The sequence below is a fragment of the Sphaerodactylus townsendi genome, linkage group LG04 (assembly GCF_021028975.2).
Source record: "Sphaerodactylus townsendi isolate TG3544 linkage group LG04, MPM_Stown_v2.3, whole genome shotgun sequence".
NCBI classification, from domain to species: Eukaryota; Metazoa; Chordata; class Lepidosauria; order Squamata; family Sphaerodactylidae; genus Sphaerodactylus; species Sphaerodactylus townsendi.
The window spans coordinates 47743392-47767707 of NC_059428.1; the positions used below are offsets into that span (position 1 = coordinate 47743392).

Sequence of the window (24316 nt, forward strand, 5' to 3'; positions counted from 1 at the left end):
TTCGCAAGGCAGAGGGGGATTGCAATCCTGGTGCTGCCTGCTTGCACAGCACAACAGCTGACAGCATCAGGCAGGCTGCCACCACCGCCCCCTCTCTGTCCAATGGAGCAGGCGGCTACCTTCTCTGTGGGGCAGAGGGGGTTTGCATGCCTGGTGCTGCCGACGCCACCATCTCGTCTCCATGGGGCAGTGGGGGTTTGCGCGCCTGGCACTGCCGGCTCGCACAGCACAAGAGTTGGCAGCACCAAGCAGGCCGCTGCCACCCCCACCCCCTGCCCAACAGAGCAGGCCGCTACCTTCTCCGTGGGGCAGAGGGAGTTTGTATGCCCGGTGCTGCTGGCTCACGCAGTGTGAGAGCTGGCAACACTACGCAGGCTGCCACCGTCGCCATCTCATCTCTGCCTTGGAGCAGTTGGCTGCCTTCTCTGTGGGTCAGTGGGGGTTTGCAATCCTGGTGCTGCCGGCTCGTACGGCAGGAGAGCCGGCAGCACCAGGCAGGCCGCCACCCCCTCTCTGCCCAACGGAGCACGTGCTACCTTCTCCATGGGGCAATGGGGGTTTGCATGCCTGGCGCTGCTGGCTTGCACGGCAGGAGAACCGGCAGCACCAGGCAGAGGGGAGTTTGCGTGTCTGGTGCTGCTGGCTTGTGCAGCATGTGAGCTGGTAGCCGTCGCTGCCATCCCCTTTCTGCCAAATGAGCAGGCGGCTGCCTTCTCCATGGGGCAGTGGGGGGTTTGCATGCCTGGCGCTGCCGGCTTGCACAGCACGAGAGCTGGTAGCACCAAGCAGGCCGCCGCCCCCTCTGCCCAATGGAGCAGGCAGCTACCTTCTCCGTAGGGCAGAGGGAGTTTGTATCACCGGTGCTGCCGGCTCGTGCAGTGCGAGAGCTGGCAGCACTAGGCAGGCTGCCGCCGCTGCTGCCATCTTCTCTCTGCCCAATGCGGGGCAAAGGGGTTTTTCATGCCTGGTGAACTGGCAGCACCAGGCAGGCCACCGTCACTGTCCCCTCTCTGCCCAACGGAGCAGGCGGCTGCCTTCTCCATGGTGCAGAGGGGGTTTTCATGCCTGGCAATAAATGTTTATCCTGTTCTGCCCGCATCCTAAAGTGTGTTTAGAGTTTTGGCCCCCTGTGCGATTGGGTTTGACACCCCTGCATTACATGGAGGAGCGACTTCCCCTCCTGCGGCTTAAAATGGTAGCGTCCATTCCACAACAGCCCGGCACCGTAAGAACAGGCCGGAATTTCCCTCGGTCTCCGCAGGGGGGCAGCCGCTGTGCCGTTCGGAGCCGAAAGGATCACAAGCCGCCATGTGGCTGCTCCGGCTTCCGGGCCCTCTCCTTGGGATAAACTGCCGTTCCGCTGCTCGCCAGATAAGAAAAGCACACCGGTCTTGCCGGGAGGAGGTGAGCGCGATCAGGGGGTTTGCCAGCAACCGCAGCAAGAATAAAGTGCAGGTCCCTTCAGCTTTCATTTCTGCAGTGATGATACGCAAAGCGATCCTAGTCTGAGCAGGACCGGCTGGTTATGCTGCTTCTCTGTTAAAGCGATCTCCTCTGTTCCTCCAAGAACCCGATAGTCCTGAATAGATTGGGTGGTGCATTTGTTTGACGGGCTTCTGCTTGGATCAGATGAAGTCCGCAGATCTCTGTGCACCCCTGAGATCAAGCAAAGCAGCTTAGTCCTCTTCCTTAGTCCTCAAGGGCTTAGGTTGGGCTATGAAATTGCGTTAAGAGGTCAGATAGGCCCAGATGGTTGTTGCAGGATTACGATTCAAAGGGAGTAGCAAAAAAAATACAGCCTGGAAAGGAACCGAAGACAGTTATTGCTGGATGCTAAGCTGCGGCTTCCCCCCAGTCCAATATAGGGAAAGATGAAAGAGAACAAGTCTGGGAAGATTCTCTGGTTATGACCTTCCCATCATTTCTTTAAGGAGCCTTAGTTTTATTGGGTGATGATGATTGAGAGAAATGGTTTCACAGCACCCTGACCTCTCCTGGTCTTTCCAGTTGTAGTTGATAAGCACACATGCGATTTTGTAAATCTCAGTCTGTGAGGCTGTATGTTTGTTTCCTTCCATTCTTATTATTCCTGTTATCATCACTCTGTAAGTTCTTTGTAACAGTCCATGGTTGAGCTGTTGCAGTGGAAGTGATGTATTTGGGGCTTGAATTAAATGTTCACACACCCATTCACACATACATTCCTTTTAATTGGGCTGAGACAAAGATTCTGAAGTTCTCCTGAAAGAGGAAATGGTGCAATTCATGCTAAGCACTACCTGGCCATGTGCATTTTATGGAGAAAACATAATGTTACTGGCAAATCTGGGGTTATTACTGGTACAGCTGCCAGAATATTTCAAGCTCTACATACCAGTTCATATTTCAACATCTGTAGTATGGTGCAATGCGAAGACTGTTGTACTAGACCGGAAAGACCTTTAAGGCCCTTCCAGACTTTTGCTACGCCCTATTTTTTGCTAAGCCCTTTGAGTCGTATTACTGCAACAACCTTCTTGGCCGCTCTGCCTTGAATTCATTAGTTAGCCTTGGGCCAGTAACTGACTCTCCAGCTTTCTTCTTAAACGGGGAAGAAGAAGGGGAAGAAGAAGTAATCAACAGTGCCTTCAGTTTCCTGCATGGAGAGTGGCACAAAATAATTAGAAGCAGATCTCTGGAGAGGTTTCTGCATTTCCTAAATAAACAAACAAAATTAATCGATACATTAAAAAATAATAAATTTTTAAAAATCAACAATACATTAAACAAAATTAACATAAACTACCCAATTGATAATCCACAGTTCCTGAGAGACCATTTTTGCACTTGCAGGGCATGATAGTGGATCAACTGAGGTAAGAAATTGTGTGATGTAGTAGTTAGACTCGGTCTATTGTTGCAGTCCTGAATACACTAGTGGGTAAGTCCTTTGAACTCAGTGGTGTTTATGTGTCAGTATTTGTCCTTACAGTTATATTATGGGATCTGGATTAGGATGAATTATTGGATAGGGTTCCAATTTTCATACGGCCATCAAACTCACTGGATGGACTTCAACCAGTTGTATGCTCTCAGGTTAATCTACCACACAGGGTTGTTGTGAAGATAAAATGGAGGAAGGAGAATTACATGCTGTATCTTGAGCTCTGTCTTTGTGGAAGGAGATAGAATAAACATTTTATAAATAAATTACTGTGACTAATGCAGTACAGACACTGTTCAATTACAAGAATGATTTTTAAGGAAGAGCTTCATGTACCTTTTTATCACTTCCTTAGGAAACTATAGAAATATCTGTTGTTTGCCTGTTGCTCTTAGATATGCACTTTTGAATGACACTACATTTATTGAAAGTGTAACAGAGCACAGCCTTTGCCTAATTGGTATTCTTGTGTGCTTCTTTTTCTGTCCAAGTTGGAAACAAAATCAGGAGCAAAACTTCAAAAGCAAATATGCCAAGTTGTCCTCAATCATTTTGAGAAACAGTACTGCAAGGAGTTGGGAGAAGCATGGAATTCAGTCAGGTTAATTTCTTTCTTTTTCTTGACTCTTCCTTACCCTCAGTGTCTCATTAGGTAATTCAATTTGAAACAATTCTACAAAGTGCAAAATAATTTAGACGTCTCGGATTTTTTTTTCAGTATAAAAAGGAGTTCTAGATGAGAAACGATCTAATGCAATGAAGAATGGCTTAGGTCTGTATGGCTGTGGTGATGACTATTGGCCTAGATGCCTTGAAAAGGGAATAGACAAATCCATGGTGGAGATTAGACAGGCCCATGTTCAGAAACTACTTTTGAATACCAGTTGGTAAAAGGGCAGCAGCAGAGGTGGGCTATTTCTTTTGAGCACTTCTGGTCATCCTCATAGAGACATATTTAGAAAATATATTAAATCAACATTTTAGGTTTGATCGATCAGACCTCTTCTGGGCCCTGCAGTTTGTTATCAAGATTTCTTTGAGGATATGCAAATCTTTCCTTTGTTCTGGATTATCCAGTCACTTTATATATCTAGTCTTCTGATATAGAAGCTTGGTACAATTTAGCCCTGGCACCTCTCCTTTTAGATTATGCCCCGAAGTCAGACCTTGGGAAAACATAGTTTACATAGATCTGTTGTTTAAATGTAATCTGAACTACTGCCATATACATAGGGAATTATCCATATTGTTCCCTGCCCTATAAAGTAGCAAAATAGATACTGAATAGATACCATATCCTATTTTTAAGTACAGTTTACCTTGCTTTTTGTTTTATTCTATGCAAATGTCTAAGTGTAGTAACATGTATTGTTCTACTTTAAATCTTTAGGAGAGTGCTGACTTCACCTCAGTGTTGGCAATATGCTGTCCTCCTTAATCCATTCTGTTTTTCCTCTGAAGTGGAGAATGACTTGCTTTCAAAGGGTTATCGGCTTCTTTTCCCAGAATCCTTGTCCTGTTTTCGGCAGTCATTCAAGTGTTACATCCCTAGCATTCCTGGTAGATTCCCTGCTCAGAAACACAGAGCTGGCAGACTGAAGGAATATTATCTACTGAATGCGGCTTCTATTTTGGCAGTGATGGCCCTCGATATAGAGAATGAGGAGAAGGTTTTGGATATGTGTGCTGCTCCAGGGGGTAAATCGATAGTGACACTTCAGTATGCTTGCCCAGGTAATGCACTGTGCTCCTAAACCAATTAGCACACTCAAATTGGCTGCTAGCTTAATTAAATAACTTATTAAATAGGTTATTTGGAAGCAGATATTTTGAATTCATTAAGAAAACTCTGGTGGAGTTCCTTATTTTTCTGTTGCAATTGGAATCTTGCAGGTGTTGTTAAAGTCTGGCTTGGTACACCAGGAAGTAGTATAATTTCTGTCTCAGATGCAATCTGCGTATTATACCCATGCTGCCCAGCACATTGTTTTTACTGTTTATTAGTTGAAGGTACATGAAAACAGGTGTTTTGCAGTCCCTAGCTATTTTCACATATTTCATTAGTTTTTTAAGTTTGAAGGATCAGCTTGTAAAGGAAACAAAGCCATTTCAAATGCTAGTGAGATGATGATCCCTAAAAAGATCACTTCCAAATGTGTGGCACAGAGAATGCCTATAAAATAAAGGCTGAGCTGCAAGAGATTACAGACAGTGAGTCTGAATATCTTTTAGCAGCTGGATGGTTTCAGTTAAAATTGGAGGACACTTGATGAATATTTCATAATAACTGAATGTTATTATAGAACTCAGGAGAATCTAAGAGGATAATATAGCAGCTGTTGAATTTAGACATGGTCTAAGAGATGAATACACAGCAATTAAACCACCTAAATTGTGCATCAACAGGTTCTTTTCCAAAGTTGATCTTTTACTTCAGAAACGATTAACCCTTCCCTGGCTAGTAGCGTCCCTTGAAAATTCAGTCCCCCAGGTATGCGTGATCCCGGCCAGTATTCCAGACATGTTCTTACTTTGCATCAGTCTCAGATCTAGAGCAGCATTTCTGTGGGTGTAAGAGCTTGCATCCATGCAGCATGACTTTCTGGCCTCAGCAGTTCCACTGCAACCCCAAATGACCCTTACAGAGGTTGCTTCAGGAGGTGGGAGTTGAGAAAGTCATGTTCTGCAGAGGAAGTCCTTACAGTCACATCAGTGCTGTCCTGGAATGCCCTGCCTTAGTCTGGAATCGGTGGGGTAAAAGCAGTGTTTGTGGAGTGGGGAGGGGAAGGGGGAATGACATTTCAAGGGCAAGTAATTGGCAAGGGCAAATTAAGCATTCATCATAGCAATTGAACATGTTGCTTGTCCTAAGGTTAGTTCTCATGTTACTTTTTTTCTATAATGTATTAAGAAAAGGTATGTTTCAGCATCTGTTTAGATAAATGGTCATGATGAGCTTTATGGATTATTTTTACTCAGCTTTGTTCTGGTTTGATAGACAGATGATTAATGTGACAAACCAGCCAGATAGTCACTCGATGTCACATTTTGACACAAAGGCAGTGGCATATCTGCTCAGGGACATGGGGTAACCCATGTCTCTGGCCTCATGCCATCTGGTCACATGGGGGGCACAAAATCAGCCCCCCATGTGACCAGAGAGTCAGCCTCCCCGAGGGAGACAACTCTGCTTTGCACGGAGCCGAAACAGCCTAGCCTGAGCAGGCTGCTTTTTCTGCTGGCTGCTGGCAGAATTAAAGTAAGTGTAGGTGAGTTAGTGCCTTGGACTATATTTTCAACAACATACCCATTATTAATTTGCATATTTAGCAAAGGCTCATGGGTATGTTGTTGAAATGCTCAGCATAACTCGAAAACATAGTCCAAGGCACTGACCTTGGAGATCAGGAACATGGCCCCATTCCCCTGCTTTTAGCAGGGGCAGTTCTGCCTTTGACTATCTTTTCAAGTTCACCATCACTTGAAAAGATAGTTCAAGGCAGGACTGGGCCTGCTAAAAACAGGGGGATGGAGCTATGTTCCTGGTTTCCAGGCAGACCAGGGGGTGGGGCTGATGGAGGCCCAACTCTGCACTCTCTGCAGGTTGGTGGGGTCAGGGCGTTCTTCCCTTCCAGGCTCCCTGCAGCAGGGGCTCCAGACGCAGTTTGGACCCCATATGCCTCTTCACAAAGGGTATGCAACTTGTTCCTAATAATTGTGATAATGATGGAAGTAGCTGTTGCTAGAGTTTGAGTGTATTAAAAGTTTGGTTTAAACACTGCCTTGACAACTTGTTGGAAAGGTAGCAATTTTTTATATATCTAAGATCTTTCTTATTTAAGGTCTTCTGCAGTCCAATGAATATGATAATTTGAGGTCAAATTGGCTGAGGAATACACTAGAATCTTTCATCCCAGAATCTTTGATGAATCTAGTTATCATTTCTCAGTTGGATGGAAGACAAATTGGAAATCTCCAACCTGAAAGATTTGATAAGGTATCTCTAATATGCTGACAACTTCCTCGAACTCTGGCTTGCTTGTTTCTTTTCTTCTGTATTTTTAATCTCATGCTTATCACAACTCTCGGTGACTATTCTTATTTTGTGCTACATCATATGTTTATCGAGTAGAATAAATATGAAAATATGTTGAGTTGGATCCTAGCTTTTATAAATTGAAGAAGTGAATTTTCCTTGACTTCCCTGTCCTTCAGCAGCATCCTATGGAAGAAGGAGCTGCAGGAAGGAGGAGAAATAAGATGAAGTTGTTTTCCAATTCTCTCTCCCCTTTACAAACAGATCAAGCCTACTGCCCTTCCCTCCTTGATATAGTTTCCCAATATGCTGCATGCCATGTTGGTTGGGGGGTCTTGCGACCTTCATCAGCTCTTTGAAAAAAAACTACTGCTGGGAGAAAATGGGGAAAATCCACATCTGCAAACTCTTTGTGTTCACAAAGCTCAGAAACCAAATTTTTATTTTGAAATTGTGCAAATGCAAATTTAATGAGTACGGCTTTAGATCAGCAGTATAAGAGAAATATACCAAATGGAAAACACTACATACAATAAAACATTCATCACATTAATGCAAAATTTACAAAGTACAAAAATAACCAAAATAAAATAAGTATTATTTATTTATTTATTTATTTTATTATATTTATATACCGCCCTCCCCGAAGGCTCAGGGCGGTGTCCATCAATAAGACAATTTAAAACATCATAAAACATCATAAACATCAAAATGCCTAAAATACTAAAACCACCTATGGCTTCAACCCCTCCCCCTCTTTTATGTACCCACGGGAGGCCAGGTGTTCTTATGGTGGAGTTGACATCATCCCGGCTGGCCAAACGCCTGGCGGAACAGGTCCATTTTGCAGGCCCTGCGGAAACTTTGTAAGTCCTGATCTCACCTGGAGGCATGTTCCTCCAGGTAGGGGCCAGAGCCGTAAAAGCCCTGGCTCTTGTAGAGGCCAGCCAGATCGCCTTGGGGCCAGGGATCACCAGTAGGTCCGCCTCCGATGATCAGAGGTGCCTAGAAGGGCGGTATAGGGAGAGACGGTCCCTTAAAGCCAAGGCCGCGAATGGCTTTAAAGGTCAATACCAAAACGTTAAACATGACCCGGTACTCGATTGGCAGCCAGTGCAGTTGGTACAGGACCGGCGTAATCCGGTCCCTAGCTGTTGCTCCGGAGAGGAGCCTGGCTGCCGCATTCTGTACGAGTTTCAATTTCCGGATCATGGCTAAAGGTAAGCCTGCATAGAGCGAGTTACAGTAGTCTAGTCTCGAGGTGACCATGGCATGGATCACCATGGTCAGATCGGAACGGGAGAGATACGGGGCCAGTTGCCTTGCCTGCCGCAGATGGTAAAAAGCTGCCTGAGCTGTCTGGGTGACCTGGTCCACCAATGATAAAGATGGATCCAGAGTCACCCCCAGGCTCTTGGCGGACGAAGTTAACTTTAACGTCTCGCCAAGAAGCGTAGGCAGGCCAAAGGCCACCGGACACTCCCCATGGCCCAACCCACCTAAACTTTTGAATTACCCTGGAGCACCAAGGTGGATAGGGTTGAAATTGTGCTTTATCCTGTTGTGCACATAGATTCAAACTGCATATTATTTTAACATGTGGTGCACAGGCAGCCTCCTTGTTGGGGGGAATAACTCCTCCATTTCGGGTAGGGAAAATGGCTTGGTGGACAAAGACCCCTCTTTTCCCCTTTCTGTGCTCCCAATCTGAATTTCTACATTGAGTTGTTATGGAGAACTTGCTGCTTTTATATGGATGCAATCATATATAAAATGTATTGTGATCATTTGAGCCTTAGAAAGTTCTCAACAACCAGTGCTGTGAACCCATTTAGTAAACTCACAGTGGCTTGCAGTGGGCTTTCATCCAGGAGCTAATAGGATCTCTTCCCCTATTAGTTAAAGCTTTGGATATCCCCAGCCCATTTTATTGATTCACAAAATAAGTTCCTGGATCACATTTTGTGGGGATAGTATTTTCCATGCTTTCAAATTAATCATCCACAAAACCTATTCTGGAACAGATTTTTTCATCTGTCAAAGAACAGTTCTCAGTTGTTTTATATTTCCCTGTCTGTTGACTCCTTCTGCTTGACTAACTGTGGAGCCCCCTTCTAACCCAGAGAAAGAGCCTCTTCCACTGGAGAAAGACATCTTGAGAAGTTAGACACTTATGTAAGTGGAATGGTAAGATTAAATCCCGTGTTAAACAGAGTTTGTAGAAGACAGATGTAGAACTTGAAAATTTAATAAATAGGCAGATATTTGATATTTAAATGAGTAGACTTTCATAAATAGTTTTTATTTACATAGATTTCTGTCGATATGGTATCATTTTGTCTTTTCTTCTAATTGGTCATTCAGATACTAGTAGATGCCCCGTGCTCAAACGACAGAAGCTGGTTATTCTCCTCTGATATTCAGCAGGCCACTGCAAGGTTAGCACGAAGGAAAGAATTGTCTTCTGTACAGATACAGCTGCTGAGGTAAGACATGTGAAGGAAAATGTCCTGAAATTCAATCATCTTCTGCCCTGACTTGAAGGGCATGGCAGATTGTATTCTGAAGGTCTTCATCAGCCTGATCCATGTAGAGCCACATGGAGCTAGCCATTTAAAAAGGCATAGAGCTGACCTACCTTTTCATGATAGGTGCCTAATAAACATTTTAAAAGTTCAATATATTGTCGAAAGTTGGCTTTTAAAATGTATTTTAAAAGTTGGCTTGTATCTAGGACTTCATAGGGTGGAAGAAAGGGGGCAGGACTGTGCGGGTTTTCATTTGATTTTTCATGTTTTGCTGAAAGCACAATTCCTAAATAACTATGTCTCTTTAATTGTTTTAATTGTTGTAGCAAACAGTTAATGGATTGTCCAGTTTAAAAGGGAAACATCAAATGTCTAGTGAGCTAAGAAAAAAATCATATTAAAGCAAATGGAGCAATCAGTAGGGAGTAGTCAGGAGGAGCTGGAGCTCAGACTATACACTTGGCCACTTATTTGCAATAATAATTCCTGTCATGTTTCAACCAGTTTAATATATTCAATACAGTGTCATGCGTGGATCAAGAAAGCTAGCCTCAAAACCATAAATGTGAGTAGATGACATTAGGTTAGCTGAGAAATAAGCAGTTGGCTCATGCACAAAAATCTCCACTGCTTTGTTATTTGTTAATTACATTTAAGGAGTCTATCACAGAGTGAGAATGCCCGTCCTCTCAGCACAGAGTCATGTTATCCTTTCTATTAAATATTGTGGTATGACATCATTTATGTGCAGTTTTCAAGCAAAGTGATTTCTTCTGTCTCTTAGCAAAGGGTTGTTTAAAAATTCCCTACAGTTTACAGAGAAAGGAATTCAGCATGGCATAGCTCAGTCTCATCAGATGCTGGAAGCTAATCATTGTTGGAATTTGGAAGTCCTCCAGAGGAAGGCAAATGGCTAACAATCTTCTTCTCATTTGCCTTGAAAGCCAGTTAGCCATGGGCTGGCTGCCAAGCGATTGGAGAGAGCCTTGAGGTGCAAACGTTTAGTCAGCAACAGTCCAAGGTCTTAATCTGATGGAAGCAAGCACAGTCCAACATGAGACAGAAATGGTAGTCAGGGCATGGTCCCAAGTCAAAGGCTCACCAGCAAATGTGCTTGCGTGTCTTCAGAAGAGAAGTCCAGGAGAGGTCCGGGGTCCAAAAGCCAGGGAGATGAGCAGGTTAACAGGATTTCAGGAGTGGCATGCAAGTCCAGGGCAGTGCAGCAGTAAGACAAGGTGATGCATTACCTTCTGTGGAGAGTCCACTGGCTACAGTCTCCTTTGTTGGCCAGGTAAACAGATTGCATCATCATGCTTCATCTATTGGTCCTACTCCTGCAGGCTACTGACAGCTGATAATCTGGCCAACTTTCAGCACTTGGCCAGATTGGAACAAAGTCTTGGCAGCATTGCTTCAAGGGGGAAGGTGGGCTAGAGGGAGGGTTTGCCCTGGGTGCTGACAGTGTACTCCAAGAGAGGGCAGGATCACCAGGGGTCCAGGAAGATGGTCCTGGCATGGAGTTATTATCGCTAGGTGGTGCTTCCATGGCGAGATGGAAGCCTGCGTGGATGGCCGGTATTCAGGCAGTTCTAGGTGGCCTTATCCTGCTTTACTGACAGCTGGCTCCTCATCCAAGCTGCTGTAGCTATCAGCAAGCTCTGCTTCTGTGTTGCTTTTGAGCCCAAGAAATGTCTCCCCTCTATCAGTGGCAAGGTCGAGGGCAAGGATGCCGGGGCTGCTATTACTCTCAAAGCCATATAACATCCCCTTGCTGTTGAACTAGGTAGGGTGTGGAGGCCTGGTCACCATGACACCATTACTGGGTTTGCCATTACTGGCTCTGACATTATGGCATTTTATACACACACACAGTTTACAAGTTTTTCTTTTGTTGTGAGGTGGGATGGAGTTGGGGGGAGGCAGCAAACCTCTGAATACCGGTGGAGAGAGTGAGAGGAAGCGTCAGAAGAGGGCCTCGACCTCTGCGCCTTGTTTGTTTGGCCAGCCAGGGCAAAGGGTTGGCCTCTATGTGAAACTGTATTCTGGACTAGATGGACCAATGGCCTGATCCAGCAGGCTGTACTTACGTTCTTTATCTGGCAACAATGCAATGATGAGTATTTCAGTCAAACCACATAGGATTAAATTTCAAACTCATTTAATTGTCAGGGTTTCCTGAAGGTGATCTAGGAACATCTTAATTATGAGGCTTCTGAAAAATATTTTTGGAAAAATATTGTTAGTCCTGTTCATTATTACCTGGGACTTTCAGAACCATGAAGCTATGACAGTGAAACCAAATTATGGGCACAGTTGCCCTGAACTGGATGGTCCAGGCTAGCCTTATCTTATCAAAGTTTGGAAGCTATGTAGGGTCAGCCCTGGGTAGTATTTGGATGGGAGACCACCAAGGAAGACCAGAATAACTATGCAGAGGCAAGCAATGGACCAGGATAACTACGCAGATGGCAAACCACCTGAGTCCCTCTTACCTTGGAAACCTTTTGGGGATGTCATAAACCAGCTGTAATTTAATGACACATTCCACGACATGGGAACAATTAACTGGGAAGATTCCCTTTTGAAGTGAATGAAGTTTGCACAGGTTATCCCAGGAGATCATATCCTCTACTTGTAGTATATTTAGCCTTCATATGCAGTGGAAGCTTTGCTGTGTAGTTACTGCTGGCAAAATGTTCACAATTAAAATTTATTTCCTATTTTGTTATTTAGATTTTCTGCCTACCCTTGTAACTTGGAATGCATTTGGTTTACTCATTCTTCAATTACAGCCTTTGATATTTGTTTTACAGAAATAAGAAGAAACAATTAGGAATTTTAAATGTAGAGCCATATTACAAAGATATTTGAGAGAGGGGTGGCTGATGGCTGAATTAAAAAAGGATTTTTTTCTCCTCAGTCATTTTATCTTGCTATATATTATTTTATGGTTATTGATCGAATACTAAAGCTTTTTATGTAGTGCTGTGTTTCACTTGAGAAGTATCCCAGCTGTCAGGATGAATTGAGAGAGAAATAAAGTAGTTTGTTTTCCTAAAACTAGGGTTCTTGATGGAAAGCTCTGTAATGGTCGTCCTTTTTTGTTTTGCTTTGTTTTCATGATTTCCTGAGGAAAAGGTCTAAAGGAAGCTTTAGATTTATAACCGAAATATAAGTGTCTTATTGCAGTAATGCATCATGTCAGCCATTTCCTTTGAAGAAATCAATCATATTTAAAACACTGACCTCCTTTAGTTTTTTTTCTTTCCAATATTTGACATGTAAAATCCAATTTGTGGGCCCCTTGGCTCAAGAAAACATACATCATTCTGTGAATTTTTTGCAAATTTGAATAAATCATTCTGGATTATAATCCTGAAGTGGAATATTCTTGACAGTAAGATTCTTGTTGGGAGAGAGAAATCTAAGCAAACCAGAATAGCCAGTTTCTCAAAAACATGTTTAATCTAGTTGGGCCTGTTATCTAGAGCAGGAAAATAGTGTATCTGATAAAAGTATCCCAAGCTTATATGAGCTATGCAAGAACAAAAATTGTAAACCTATAACTTTTCCACAATAATTTTGAATATTAATTCAGCGTTCCATGTTGTGTTGTTCCCAGATGGAGAAATAAGATGGCTAAAAATGCCATGCTCCTAGTTGCTAACCACTTCATCTCCAAAAGAATAAAGGAGAGAGAAAATAGTACCATATATACCGGGGTTTAAGATGACTTTTGAACCCTGGGAAATTATCTATAAAGTCTGGGGTCATCTTATATGCCGGGTACTGAGCGGGTGGTACTGAGCGCCCAGGATCTGGAGCCGCAGCTCTGCTGCTGCTTCTACTGCCCTGTGCACTGGGTTCAGTTTCTTACACCTGAACACGAAACTTGCCCTACTCTGGCTTGGCCAGCTGCCTGCAGAGTCAGCCCCGTCGGCGTCCGTGGGGCAGGCTACTCCCGAGCCGACGGAGGCGTTGCTACTGGACAAGAGGAGACTCCTGTGCCTGAAGAGCCCCTTCCTTATTTCTGCAAAATCAACAAAACCAACGCACCAGCTCTTTAAAGGCGCAGAAGGCTCCCCCCCTTCCCACAGGCACTTGACGAACTTTCCTGCTCCCCAAGGATGGAGCTGCGGAGCCAACATGGGAGAGGGGCTCCTGGTTTCACTTTCCCTTCTGCCTGGTCAGCTGCCCCCCCCCCGCTCAACCTACATCCCCCTCCGAACTGGGTTTCTTGCACATCCTTCCAGCAGAACCACACGCAGGGGCAGCCCGACTTTTTGTCTCTCTATCCCCTGGGACCCGCGCGCTCTTCACCCCACCAGCACCTCCTCAAGTGGAGTGGAGCTCAGGAGCTGTTTCCCGGGTAGGGCGCCCAAGTTCTCGCTTTCTTCCACACAAATATCAGCCTGTCGGTCTCCTGAGGGCAAAGCAGGGTAAAAGACACGGCAGAACCAGCTGGAGTCCTCCCTCTGCCTCTGGGTAACTTTGTCTTGAACATCGCCTGTCCACACATCCCAGGGATGGATGCAGCTGCTTGCTGGCTCCGGCCCCTCCAGACAGACCTCCCAGCAGATCTCCCTCCTTCTCCTGCACACTCTGCGGGTGCCAGGCGCCTCGCTCGTCCTCTCCCCTGGTGTTGGTGCATGCGCCTGCCCTCAGCACCGTGCTGTATCTCGGTGGGGGGAGTGAAAGGCAGTGGTGGTGCCTGGAGCGGTTGACCAGGAGACTGTCAGTGCGGCTGCCCCCCCTCCCCCCCCCCCGAGAGAGAGGGCATGGGTGGGGGACGATTCTTTGGAGTTCTCCTAGAGACGTCCAGCAGCTGCCATGCTCTGACCAGAAGTTCAAGATAGTTACTTGTTATGTGTTGTCTCCCTTCAATCTTTATGATCGCCAGATATGGTATTTATTGTTTCAAACTGGGGGTCATTGGGCACTTCCGCACATGCAGAATAGTGCACTTTCAATCCACTTTCAATGCACTTGGCAGCTGGATTTGACTGTGTGGAATAGTAAAATCCACTTGCAAACAATTGGGAAAGTGGACTGAAAGTGCATTACTCTGCATGTGCGAAAATACACATTAATATAACAGACTAAGAAGATCCCTTCTTCCTCTGAAATGCATATTCTAGTTATCTATGTGGAGGGTGCTCTACATGTGGCATAAGTGACAAGGATTGATTTAGGTAACACTGCATAGTGATCCCATGTAAAAAACCTGATTTTCTACTTACACAGTAGTCTTATAAGGCGAGTATATTCCAAACTCTATATTTTAACTGGAAAAGTGGGGGGGGGGGTCATCTTATACACCCAGTAGTCTTAATCGCCGGTATATACAGTATCTGTGACAATATTGAAGTATAGGCAGGAAGCCAGTCAGAATATTAGAATTATTGATAAATTATTCTGTTTGAATTTTTCTCAGAGTTAAGAAAGATATGCCAAAATGTGAGTAGTGCAGAATCAGTATGACTAAAGGAGAAGAGATGGGGCTACAAAACATAGCAATAATTGCAAGATAATTTTTTTCTTACTTATGTGTATTAGACACAGTGCTAGAAAATCTGTGATGAATTTCCTAGGGATTATAGAGGTATAAAAACATAGTTACAGAAGAGCCACTTCATGTCTGTGACACTGGAGGGGTGTGTACGTGCGAGTTAACTGTTTCCCTTCACAGCATTTTCTCAGTCACTTCTTGACGCTACTGTTTCCCTGTGGAAATTGCATGCAAGTATGTGAATGGAGCAGGTGCCAGCTCTGAACAATAATTTCATAGGGAATGGTATGGGCCATCTAGAGCTTCAGCCCTCATCCAGATTGAGTCCACCTGCATTTTAATTATTGGAATCTTAATATATTGCAGAGTGATTTCTGTCCTTGGATGTGCATACATTTGAATTCATGTGAATCTCTGCTTATCTCACGCTCCCATCACAGATGCTATGGAAGCTTTCAAAGTGGGCAACTTTCCATAAACCTCCTTTTTTGACAAAAGCTTTTTAATGGATTTATTAAACTACTTATAAGTCACTTTTAAAAATTCTCAAAATTTATGTTAATATTTATTCATCTCCCGCTTTCCCAGTGGAAATTCAAAGCAGTTTACAATATTTTCTTGTCATAAGGACTCAGCTGGATCAGACCAGTTGTCCATGTGGTCCATCATCCTGTTGCGCACCAACAATTGCACACCAACAATTGCACACCAACAGTGGCCAACCAGTTCCTGTGGAGGTCCAACAATAGACCATAGAGGTCAAGACCTCCCGCTGAAGTTGCCTCTTGGCACTGGGATTCATAGATTGACTGCCTTTGAATGTGGTTCCCTTTAGTCACCATGGCTAGTAGGCGCTTATAGATTTATCCTCCATACATCAATCTAATCCCCTTTAAAAGCTGTCTATGCCTGTGTCCATTACTCCATCCTCTGGCAGCGATTCCATGTTACAATCTTTGTGTGAAAAAAAATCCTTTTGTCCTGAATCTACTGTTCATCACTTTCATTGGATGCCCTCAAGTTCGAATACTTTGGGAGAGGGAGAAAAAGTTCTCTTTGTTAATGCTTTCTACCCGGTACATAATTTTATGAACCACTATCTTATCCCTCCTTATTAGTTGTCTCTTTTCAAAACTGAAAACTCCCATTCTGTTCATTCTTTCCTCCTCAGCCTTCTGACCATCTGAGTTGTCCTCTTCTATACATTTTCTAGTTTTGTGATGTCCTTTTTGAGATACGGTGTCCAAACTGTTTGCTTAGTGAGGCCTAAACATAGACTTATTCAGGGTTGTTATATCAGCTGATTTATTTTCAATCCCTTTACTAATAAACCCTAACACAGAGTTTGCCTTTCTCACCACTGCAGCACACTGGGACACTTTTATTGAGTTATCTACTATAACCCCAGTCTCAGCAAGTTCAGATCCCATTAGCCTCTACTTAAAGTTTGGATATTTTGTTCCAATGCACTTACCAACATTGAACTTCATCTGCCATATTGTTGTCCACTCACCCAATTTGTGAGGTTCCTCCTAGACCTCTTCAAAGTCATCCTTGATTTTCACCATCCTAAATAATTTGTCATCTGCAGACTTGGCCAGAAAGTTCCCCAGAGCTTAACAAATCTAAACCCTTCCTCCTGGAACCAAGTTCTCATTCACACACTGAGATCCCTGATCTATACTTTTCTAGCTGGCCTTCAAATGGAACTAGTAGAACATCTGACAATGCTATCTTTAAGATCCTGGCCTTTATCTTTCTGTTAGCTATCCTTATTTTTTCTTAGGACTATACAACTACATTTCCTAGTGTCATTGGTGTCAACATGTACCATGACTCCTGACTTCTTCCCATCACATTTGGTTGCTTCATGCAGAGAGACATCCTGTGTCTGGGTGGTCACCACTCAGACACAGGATGTCTCACTGAAGGAAGCAATCAAATGGATTAAAATGCCATGCAACTGCTATGCAGATGGCCTCACTAATTGATTGTGCAACTTCAGTATTACATATGCTAAAATGGGTGGATTCCACTTAACACATGCACATCGCACTTGCAACTTGCACCCTTAACACTTTTAACCAATGCAAATGGTTCTTTCTCCCACCCTGGACATTCCACAGGTATACTTACTCCCCTTGCTTTACTACCATCAGATCCTCTGAAGATGCCAGCCACAGATAAAGGTGAAACGTCAGGAGAAAATGCTACTGGAACACGACCATGCAACCCGGAAAATCCACAACACTAGTTTTTTTCCCTGGCTTTCCTTGATTATAATATGAGAACTGTATGCTAAGTTCAGAACCTGAGTCTATTTTTGAAACTGCAAAAGCAATTATGTTGATGAGAGCAGTTTTTACAATCCTATAGTTAGAAGAAGATCAGATGAGGAAGAGACAAAATGTAAAATTAAGTGATGGATTCAGTGTATAATTATGTCCTCAATGGATGACAAATGGGACAGATTTCTGGGCTGGGAGAAATGGTTCCAGGAGTAGTTTCATATTAAAACAACCGCAATTCTCATTTTATTCTGAAATACTGTCCTTTGCTGTTTGACTTTTCTGCAACAGGAAGGCCCATCCAAAATCCGAGGGAAACATGGATTAAGCTTTCTAAGACTGTCCCCAGTGTGGTCTCGCTTCATGGGCATATTATAAATTGCATTTTGTGGATTCGGGAGGGGAGTTTTCCCTGGCCTTTTCAGATTAATTTTATATACTCTTACCTCCCCAAAAGCTACAGCTGAAGAATGTAAGTGGAATGCCCAGGTTGATATTTGAAAGGAAAACAAAATCTGTGATCATTTTGGTTAAGAGGGAATGCTGGGATGGAAGTAAATGTTATTTCAGCTTCTTGACTAGCTATGAAAGAATTGCTTTCCTGCTGATCAGAACCTGCTCTATGTTCTACGAAAATACTTCTAAAGTTAAACACAAGATGGCAGCATTGAAGTACAATACAATTCATAATCCGTCCTTGTTTTTTTTCCTCCTTTTATAAAAAAAAGTGAAGAATGGTTGAATTAGTGACATAATTAATGGTGGCCCTTCTAATGGGATGAAGAACATGTAATTAGCCTCTGAAGACATGAGGAAGTGGAACTTATAACATGAATTTCTGTACCAGTTACTGGTGTACCTCGGGATGTATGCGTCTCTGTGAATGGAAAGTGTGCTTTTGTGTGCAACATGGCTTGAAAATCACAGATATTAAAACAGACAAAAATGGCAACTGATCCCACTGTTTAATTTATCTCAATGTGAGGTCTTTGCTTTTGGCATTTTGTGGGTTTGGTTATTCTCTTGCTGACATTTAAGAAGTGTTCTTCAAAACTGCTGAGAATTTGAAGAGATACTTATTGCATCCATTTTCTGGTCTCTTATTTTTCTTTGCATTTCTTTCATTATTTGTTTTGCAGTTACTTCTCATAGAAGCCTTTAAAAGCTATTGAGTATGTTTGAACTGATTCAAAGCAACTGAAATGAAATGCTGACTGACTGGTATATGTAGCTTTAAAATTCAGTTTTCAGTTTCACTGAATTGTATGCACAGATATTGTTCATGTTCAAATCTTGTTATTTGAGTTTGTTTTAGGTTTGCAATTAATTAAGGATCGGGCGGTATACAAATTAAATAAATAATAATAATAATAATAATAATAATAATAATAATAATAATAATAATGGTTAGAATGTAAAAAGGTTAGAATGTATATAGCCATTTTTCCAAGGGTTTTTGGGGGGGGGAGGGGAGGGAGGAGGTAATCCTTACAAGCAATTCTAACATCAGTCAGTGTTATTATCTGTAAATTACAATTTTGATGAGCTGAGGGTACAAGATAGGGCTATGTATGATGTTTATGGCTGATTGAATTTTGACAAAAGATATAACATATCAAAGGCCTGAAAAATTATTATAGAAACATCCAAATTAGAAATTCAAAAATTGCAAAATGTAATAGAAAATAGAAAACAAAAAAATTACAGAATTAGAGTTACAAGGTCATGTAGCCACAAGCCAAAATGCCAACAATTAAAAACATCATCAAAATATTTACAAACCAAGTATAACCAATAACAATTTCAATGCTGATATCATGTGCGATTTCGATGTGGCATTTCTGTAAAATAGTTTACAAACTGGAGAAGTGCTCACAACAAAGAACAGTATATTAGCTAAGTTCCTGTTTCAAAGTATGAATCTTTATCAGTCATGAACTACCTTGCACTGATTAATTTAGAAACCTGTAGAAATTATACTGGTAAGCAGTTGTAGATAAACAATAAATTATAATAAAGCAAACTTTTGCATTCAAACACATCATATAAAAAAGAGAAATAACTATATACCATAAAATCAAAAACAAACTCATATTTAGTGTGATGTTACTTCAAAAGACAATTCTGTAAGGAGAATTAGAAAAATAACATCAGTCCAATTAAAAGAAATCATTTCATAACAAGGCAACATGATTAGGAAAAAATCTGATTGAATTCTGAACCAAGGATTGCTATCCATAGTTAATGGGCTTAGATTACCTTTCTAAGCAGAGTTTTTCTATTCAAATTAGCTTCAATTGAAATGTGCTTAGAATGGACTGTCAACTATTATACCAGTTGATAGGTCATAATAACAACATTTATAGACCATCTTTCTCACTGAGATTTAAGACTGCAAAATATGAAAAGTAATTAAATCATATAGTAAAGAACTCCAGTGAACAATGCAAAAAGTACTAGGTTTATAGAACTGGAAAATAATGAAAACCAATATAAAGCATCTTCATTTTAAAATTATTTATTTAGGTATTTAAAATGTATTAGCAGCCTTTCTTCTTAAAGGGCTTTAGGCATCTTACAGCTTAGCTAAAATACATCAAAAAACCATCAAAAAACAAAATTTAAAAATCATAATCCACTACTGCTAGTAAACATAACCAAATATGGTATTAAATTAAACCATCTTCAACTGCCTCCTAAAGGTAGAAAGTCAGGGAACCTGGAGCAACTGCCAGGGAAGGTTCCATAATCTTGGGGCTTCCACTGGGAAAAAACCCTCTCTAGTGCACCTACCAAACAAGCTTATTTGATTGATGGGAGGGCCTCTCCCTGTGATCTTAATTCCTGGGCAGGAACATATGGGAGAAGATAGTCTTTCAGATATTTCAGTACTAGGCCGTTTCCACACGGCCACACTTCGGGGGGGTGTCAGCGTATACAGTCCCAGTAGGGGTGGAAAAGACGGCGCAGCCTGCGCAGAGGATGTGCCGTCCCCCGATGGCCTCATTGTCCCCTCCTGGCTTCCGGAGTGTTGTACAGGCCAGGAGACACGCCCCCCTGCCCTGCGTGACAGCTCTAGAGTCGCAGAGCAAGGGGGCGTGTCCCCTGGCCTGTACGATGCGCCGGAAGCCAGGAGGGGACGGTAAGATGATTGGGAAAGCGGGGGTAATGGCGCCTTCCAACTGCTGCCATTCCCACGGCAGCGTTTGGAAGCCGCTGTTTCCAAAAAAACCTCGCTCAGGGAGCGAGGTTTGGAAACAGCGGCTTCGCCTGCTTGGGGGTTGCAAGGCCGGTGCTGTTGTGATGCAGCAGCGGCGACCGTGCGAACCCCTCCCCAGGGACGCTGTTTTTAGCATCCCTGGGACACTGTATTCCGCCCGTGCGAAAACAGCCCTAAATTATGAAGGACTTTAAAGGTCAAAACCTTAATTTGGGCTCAGGAATGAGTTTGTGTATTTCAGTGCAATATGTTCTCTGAATAGTGATGAAAAAGAGGGAAATGCATAAATCCTAACTTAAAGCATCTTTCTGTTGGTGTATGATGTTACTTCTAATTTTGGCCGTTTCCGCACGGGCGGAATATGGCGGCCTGGGGACGGCAAAAATGTTGTCCCCAGGCCGCCGTTTGCACAGGGGGCGCATCTGCTTCGCAGCCGCGCCGCCTGACCGGTGCCGAGCCGGCGTTTCCAAACCACGCTTTCCCAGCGTGGTTTTTTGGAAACGCCGGCTGGAAGCCGCTGCCGTGCGAATGGCAGCGGCTTCCTGGCTCTTCCCCCCCCCACTCCCTCCCTGCACTTACCTTGTCCCCGGCCCTCCGGCGCGTCGCCGAGGCCTGGGAACACCCCCCCCTGCCCAGCGACACTGGAGCAGTAACGCAGGGCCCGGGGGGCGTGTCTCCAGGCCTCGGCAACGTGCCGGAGGGCCGGGGACGCGCCGGGTCGGCCGGGCGACGGTGCTCCGTGGCGCCGTCGTCCCAGCGTCGTCGGGTTGGCGCAAAATGCGCTGACCCAGCCGCTTCTGCCTCCGTGCGGAAACGGCCTTTATCTGTACATTTATCTACTATAGATTTACCCCTTTGAGTCAATTCAAGCCAGTAAGATTAGAAGGATTGAACTGTTTAGGATAGTGTTGTTAATGACTTTGAGCATTTCCTTTGTTATTTTTTTCATTGTAGGGTAATAGCTAATGTTCTGGAATAGATATTGTCTATTTTAGGCATGGGTGATTTTGATTTTTGTATTGAAGCTTTAAGGAAGCCATTAGATGGCTTTGAGGAAGCTATTGTTTCTTCCAGCCTCAGCTCTTGATCCTAAAAATATTGATAATAGCATACCTTATTGGGTTGGTTTGGGAGATAATGCTTGTGAAATGTTCTGGATATCCTGCAGGATGAAAAATGCTATCTCAGATGTTGATTTTGCTTTCTTGACCATTTTTGCTTTCTGATACAACTTTGGGTCCCAGTATGACCTGCAAGTAGGTTTGTACAGTCATCTTTTGCTGCTGTCGTTTGCTAATGATAATAGTAGTAATAATAATAAATTGGACTTCTTCTTTCCAAAAAAATAACAGAAAATATTGGAAGCATTTTTGTGGTTTATAACAATTATAATGTTAACAACCTGCCATCCTTTATAGTGATGAAGTTTGTGCATTTGACTTCCATATTACACGCTTAATTGTTTAGAAAAATTGTCACTCAGATTGTCAAACCAGGTAGTGCCAGAAATGCAGGCAAACCTAATGAATAATTACACAGCTGACACGTGGTTGTAGGGTAGAACGACATATCCCCCTTCTTTACTTAAATAGCATGCTAGAAATTAAACAATCATAAATTTCTTGCAAACTTTAAAAAAATCTTCATTTTCATGATCTCAATGGACTGATGAGTGACTAAATTCCTTTAGAGTGGGATTCCAATTTAGTCTTCTCCTCTATCTCCCTGTTCTATTTCCTTCTCTCTTCAAAAGATAGATGTGCTCCCACTGGTACAATCCATTTTGGGTAAGGTCATGACATAGTCCATGTGACTTCTCATCACTATTTGTAGTAGATTACTTCTATGAAATTTTGGTGCTGTAAAGCTCTTGAGCAGAATGGAATTGCCCTCAAATGCATTACTACAATTTTTATGGGTTGTTTAACCTTTTGACTCAGTCAATAAACAGCAGGCAGTTTTACTTTGCCCAGCTTATTCTAAAGCAGTTGCTTATCTCAGTTTAACAACTTCTTACTATCCCAGCGCTGAGTGCGAAGTCTGTACTGTTGAGCCCCTAAATATTATATTTCTAAATATTATATTTCAAACATAAGTGATTTCATAAAGTAGTCTGTCCTTTCTGTCATTTACTTTTTAACCAACAATAATGACAGACAAATCTGTAATGCAAATGTATTACTGCTGTTTTATAATCATTTCACTTTTGGGGGAGCGCATATGGAAGTGGCATTGTCTACTATGTACTTAATGGGTTCATACAGAAATTCATATGTATAAAAGGCATAAATCCAAATCTAAGCATAATGATTAAGTACCAGTACAGGAACTAATAACACTTATTACCAACAAAGGGTTAAAATATTTTTTCCAAATAATACACCATTGGATTCATTTTCTGTCTGTTATTAAGTGCATGCTTTGTTGTCAGAATGCTAATAGATGCTGAATAAGTAGAATATTGTATTCTGCTTTAAAGTCTTCTAGTTTAATGCACTCGTAAATGTTGAATAAATCCAGCTCAGTTCCTTGTGTATTCTTACAGGTCAGCAATCAAGGCCTTACGCCCTGGAGGATCTCTGGTTTATTCCACGTGCACTCTTTCTAAGGCAGAGAACAGTGACATGATAACTCACACCCTTAACACCTGCAACAATGTTCTGCCTGTGGATATAAGCACCCTAGCCAGAGCTGTATCCAAAGAATTCTCTCTTTCTTCAGATCTCCAGCAGCATGAATTTCTCATACTTCCAGAAATGGGAAAAGCATGGGGCCCCATGTACATATCTAAACTAAAGAAAATATGATTCATGTGGTTTCTTGTGTGATTTCAGTAAGTCATACTGACTTTGAAGGGGATACAATTTTTAACATTGAAGGCTAAATATGTCACTGGAGTAAAATAATTTAAAATTATTTATTTATTTAGCAATTAGCATTTTACCTACTAATTTTCATAATGTAATTTGAACATTTGAAAAACTTGTTTCCTTTGCAGTTTTTTTGGTACAAATGATATTTTAAAGGAAAATAAATTCCTGAAATGCTTGTTTATCTACCAGAGTGGTTGAAACTGATTGGCAAAAAAGAGTGGGAATCCCTGCTACAGCGGTCAGAATCATTTTGAGAGCTGTGATATAAGCAGCTGTAAATGCACTCTGCCAGTATAAAAGTTTCAAATGTATGCTGCATATGAGTACTGGTAAGATATTATAGGTACTTGTTTTCATCATTCAGATAATAATAATTACTTTCAGGTTGTTTTTTGCGACTATGCAAATTCTAAATGAAGATATTGGTTTTTTAAGGGAAACTGCATTCATTTGAAAAAGTTATATTGTCTGTGTCCTGTCACAGACTATTCTGTCTTTATAGAGCTGTCATTGAATTATGCCATTTGAGTGCCAGGTAAGGAGGATCTTGTGTTCTCAATAACTGCTGACAACCACAGAACTCTTTTCTGCTCAAGATGCACTTGAAATTGGGCCTAAGTGTTTCACACGAAGTGCTTTTAATACTAGCTTTGATGAGTTTCCTTGTTTAAAAAACCATGTGCATGTATTGCATTTTGAACGCAGTGTAGTATTTTAGCTGACTATCTAAACTGGTTAGCACAAGAACTGATGTTTTCTGTGATGCCTGTTTCTGGTATATTTATGCAGAAATATGCAACTGTTACAGGGTTAATAATCTGACAGGGAATTTGAGTATCCTGAAGGTCCTTAATTTCAAATTTAGACTTAAGCAGACTTAAACTCTGAGTTGGGCTGTGGGTAATGCTCAATCTCTGCATAAACATATGATAGAATCAT

At 42.4% G+C, this 24316-nt stretch overlaps 1 protein-coding gene across 4 annotated transcripts; it reads left to right on the forward strand.

Annotated features, from left to right (window-relative positions):
• Positions 1–1285: 1285 nt before the first annotated feature.
• On the forward strand, positions 1286–24316 carry NSUN3 (NOP2/Sun RNA methyltransferase 3). Of its 4 annotated transcripts, none has more exons than XM_048494932.1 (7): positions 1286–1404; positions 2833–2855; positions 3415–3524; positions 4430–4657; positions 6766–6920; positions 9324–9445; positions 23050–24316. In XM_048494932.1, exons 1-7 carry the CDS (start codon positions 1309–1311, stop codon positions 23309–23311), a joined length of 996 nt encoding a protein of 331 aa, XP_048350889.1. In that variant the 5' UTR covers positions 1286–1308; the 3' UTR covers positions 23312–24316. The 4 variants fall into 4 exon arrangements, with proteins under 4 accessions (XP_048350889.1, XP_048350890.1, XP_048350888.1 ...); XM_048494933.1 differs by having other exon boundaries at positions 4562–4657; XM_048494931.1 differs by lacking the exon at positions 2833–2855 and having other exon boundaries at positions 4314–4657.